This window comes from Ceratina calcarata, unplaced genomic scaffold (assembly GCF_001652005.2).
Source record: "Ceratina calcarata isolate Rehan_Ccalc_2016 unplaced genomic scaffold, ASM165200v1 scaffold3575, whole genome shotgun sequence".
NCBI classification, from domain to species: Eukaryota; Metazoa; Arthropoda; class Insecta; order Hymenoptera; family Apidae; genus Ceratina; species Ceratina calcarata.
Window position 1 is genome coordinate 1 of NW_017158749.1, and position 3,272 is coordinate 3,272.

General features: G+C 29.8%; 1 protein-coding gene across 1 annotated transcript; it reads left to right on the plus strand.

Annotated features, from left to right (window-relative positions):
- The first annotated feature begins 8 nt into the window (after positions 1–8).
- LOC108625467 (dual specificity mitogen-activated protein kinase kinase 1-like) lies at positions 9–3,265 on the plus strand. Its single transcript, XM_018025518.2, has 6 exons — positions 9–160; positions 279–332; positions 849–1,118; positions 1,373–2,168; positions 2,236–2,444; positions 2,555–3,265. Exons 1-6 carry the CDS (start codon positions 65–67, stop codon positions 2,630–2,632), a joined length of 1,503 nt encoding a protein of 500 aa, XP_017881007.1. The 5' UTR covers positions 9–64; the 3' UTR covers positions 2,633–3,265.
- The last annotated feature ends 7 nt before the right edge of the window (positions 3,266–3,272 follow it).

The window sequence follows — 3,272 nt, forward strand, 5'->3', positions numbered from 1 at the left end:
GATGGAAAGCGTAAATATTTACATTTCTTGAGTGTTTGTGAGAATAATTTTTATTTATAATATCATGATAGACGGAAACATTTCTATGGAGGAGGATACAGAATTACGGGATTTGGTGGTGCAAACCCTTGAAAACAATGGTGTTCTTGCAAAAGTGCGGGTATGTAAAATAAACTTTTTAAAAGTCACGTCGTGTACACAGGTTACGCAGGCTTTCTTTATAAATTTTAATTCCGTTCGTAATATCATTTATAACATACAACTTTGTAATGTTATAGGCAGAACTCAGGGCAAGTGTGTTCTTAGCTTTAGAAGAACAAGAATCTGTAATGGTATGTCAAAGTATTCAGTAGCATAGAATTTTAAAAGACTCCTATTTACATGTGTTTTGCATGAATACTTTTTATATTCCTCGACCACACCTCGTACTAAGAGAATGTAATATAATGTTAAGAGATAATGCCATTCTAGCACTCAGAAAAATAGCCTCCTTTTAATAATTTTTTATGATAATGTAGTGAATGTAATACAAAATATATTTAAAAATCTTTATTGTACGTAGTTTGAAGTATAATGACAAATTTTTTTTATATGTTCATTAAAAAACAGCAATATTAGAGCTCGTTAAAAAATCCTTATGTCACAGATAATGTTTCGAGGCCAGAAAGATTTTTTATCCATTTTTTATCAGAAAAAGAAATGTTTTAATTCTGTATAAGAGTATCTCGAAAAGTATGTACAAAAATGAAAAAAATATTGATTTCTATAAGTATGGTATATGATTGGCATTATCCCTTGAGCTTGTCCATTATTAATGAAGTTCTGAATGAATGGAATAAATATTTCAGAATCCGGAACCACTTCTAAATAAAACTGTAAAGCAGTACCTGGCTAATTCAGAAGGAAAATTATTGTTTTCCTTGGTTAGGGAGTTCCTAGAATATTTTGGTCTTGATTATACAATATCAGTATATGATCCCGAAACTTACTTTGGGAAGGAATATAATTATGTTGGGAGAAATAAATTATGCGAAGAATTAGGTATTGAATCCAACGAACCATTGCTTGGAGAAATATTAAAAAACAGTATGAACAGTGCCTTTAATAATACACAAAAGGTATCTACAATGAGATCATTTATAACATATTATTGACAGTATCATAGATGTACAATACATAAGTTTATGATTACATATTTATGTAGTGTCGTGTATGCTCCATGAGTCACCATTGATTATTATCGAATATTTTCAACATTTATTATTTATACATCTTTATTAGTTATGTATGTACGTAATTTTTTTATAGAATGAAATTGACAGAAATGTTAGTAAAACTGACGAACCAACAACNGTACGTAATTTTTTTATAGAATGAAATTGACAGAAATGTTAGTAAAACTGACGAACCAACAACAAATGCTGCTAACACAACATTTGAAATTTCCATCCCAAAAGTATTAAATATTGAGACAACATCGTTGTCGAATGATAATGATATGTCAGATAAATTAGAAAGTTCCTCGCAACAGAGTCCAAAACTACCGATAAATGTGACGGTAACAGATAGAAAAGATAAGGACGCGTCTGTTCATATTTCAACGAATGAATTGAATTGCGAAAAACAAAATGATCCTCTCAGGAATAATACGACTTCGGATTACAATAAAAAGAATAATGGAATTGATAGCAAGGGGAACAATAGTATGAATTTTGATACACTCCCTACAAGTCCAAATGGCACAAGTAAAGTGATGAACTATACAACAAAAGAGACTGAGATAGATACACCCATCCAAACAAATTTACTAAATAAAACCGAGCCTTTAATTAAGTTTGACGAATCTATAGTTACAGAAATGCAAACAAATCAAAATGATATAAGCGTGCAAAATAATATAAATAGTTTGGAATTACATATAGCGAATAATGTACAAAACAAAAAGCCAGTTAGCGCTGGTAACAATTATGGGAAAACTGTATACTTTGATGAAATTATTGTTGACGGTAAAAGAGAGAATATTAATGATATACGTAATACTCAAACTTTTTTAGAAGATTTACCACCTTTAGATAAAAAATCACAATCTATACTTAGTGATCTCCCGCCGCTTAATGGTAAAACAACTGATATCAATGATTTGAAGGAACTGATGGATATTGGGCTTGGTACGTTAACGCATACTTTTATAATACATTCTTTCTGATCTTCGTATTGTAAATCTAACGATTATAGGAACTGACGGAACAGATAATTACGAGGAAGATTTTGTATCATCAGCATCTGGTAGTGCTTATGATCAAAGTCCTACCAAGGATCCTACAAAAATGGATAGTCCAATAAAGCTAGAAACTAAAAAGCACGAAAAAGTTTCCAGTGCTCATAGCGAGGATATAAGCGAAGAAATTGAAGATATGGACGATATACTTAGCAGTACATCATGTGTAAGTTAATTTTGCATCGATTTCAATTTGTTTCTTTGTGCATACTCGTATTCTACGCACATTTATTTTTTGTATACATTTTGTACACCGCAGATATAATTTTATTCTAGCTTGAAGATATAAATATGGATAAAAATATATCAAATTTTGCGACGGGTATTACAGCAAATTATGCGAAGGAATTATAATTACGAATTCTATTACTGAATTGCTTTAAAATATTTGAAAATGTTATTTCGTTCATAACATTGATGATAGTTGATATCCTATGTCAGGGCGTCAAGTATATTAATGCAAATTTCTATGGATTTATGAATTTGCGAACTTATTTTGGTTTCTGAAGTGACACTGCCATTTATGGCTCAATATTTATAAGTTCTCCCACAAAAAACGTAGAAGGAAAATGTCTGATATTAAATGCACGTTTTATAAAGATTTAGTACTTTGCACGAATTTCTTGTAAGACAAACCGTATTTTTATAAATCATTAATTTTAATTTTAGCGGTATTTAAATAAGTATTCTATGGAATTTATATTGATCACACCATAAGGAAAGAAATCAAATATTAGAGGAACTAAACTGAAACTGCCATCGCTCTCTGTTATCACTATTACTGTAATAAAGTGTTAAATTATATTTTTTCTAATTGATGATGTTAAAAGTAAGGATTAAATAAAAGTTCCAACAAGTGTCTATACGAAATACAAATTGTACACATAATGTTACTACAATTTTTTAATGTAGTAGATAGCAGCCAATTAGAAGTTCTTAAATTACATTGATATGAGAAATGACAGAATATATTTAAGGAAGAATACCACTGTGA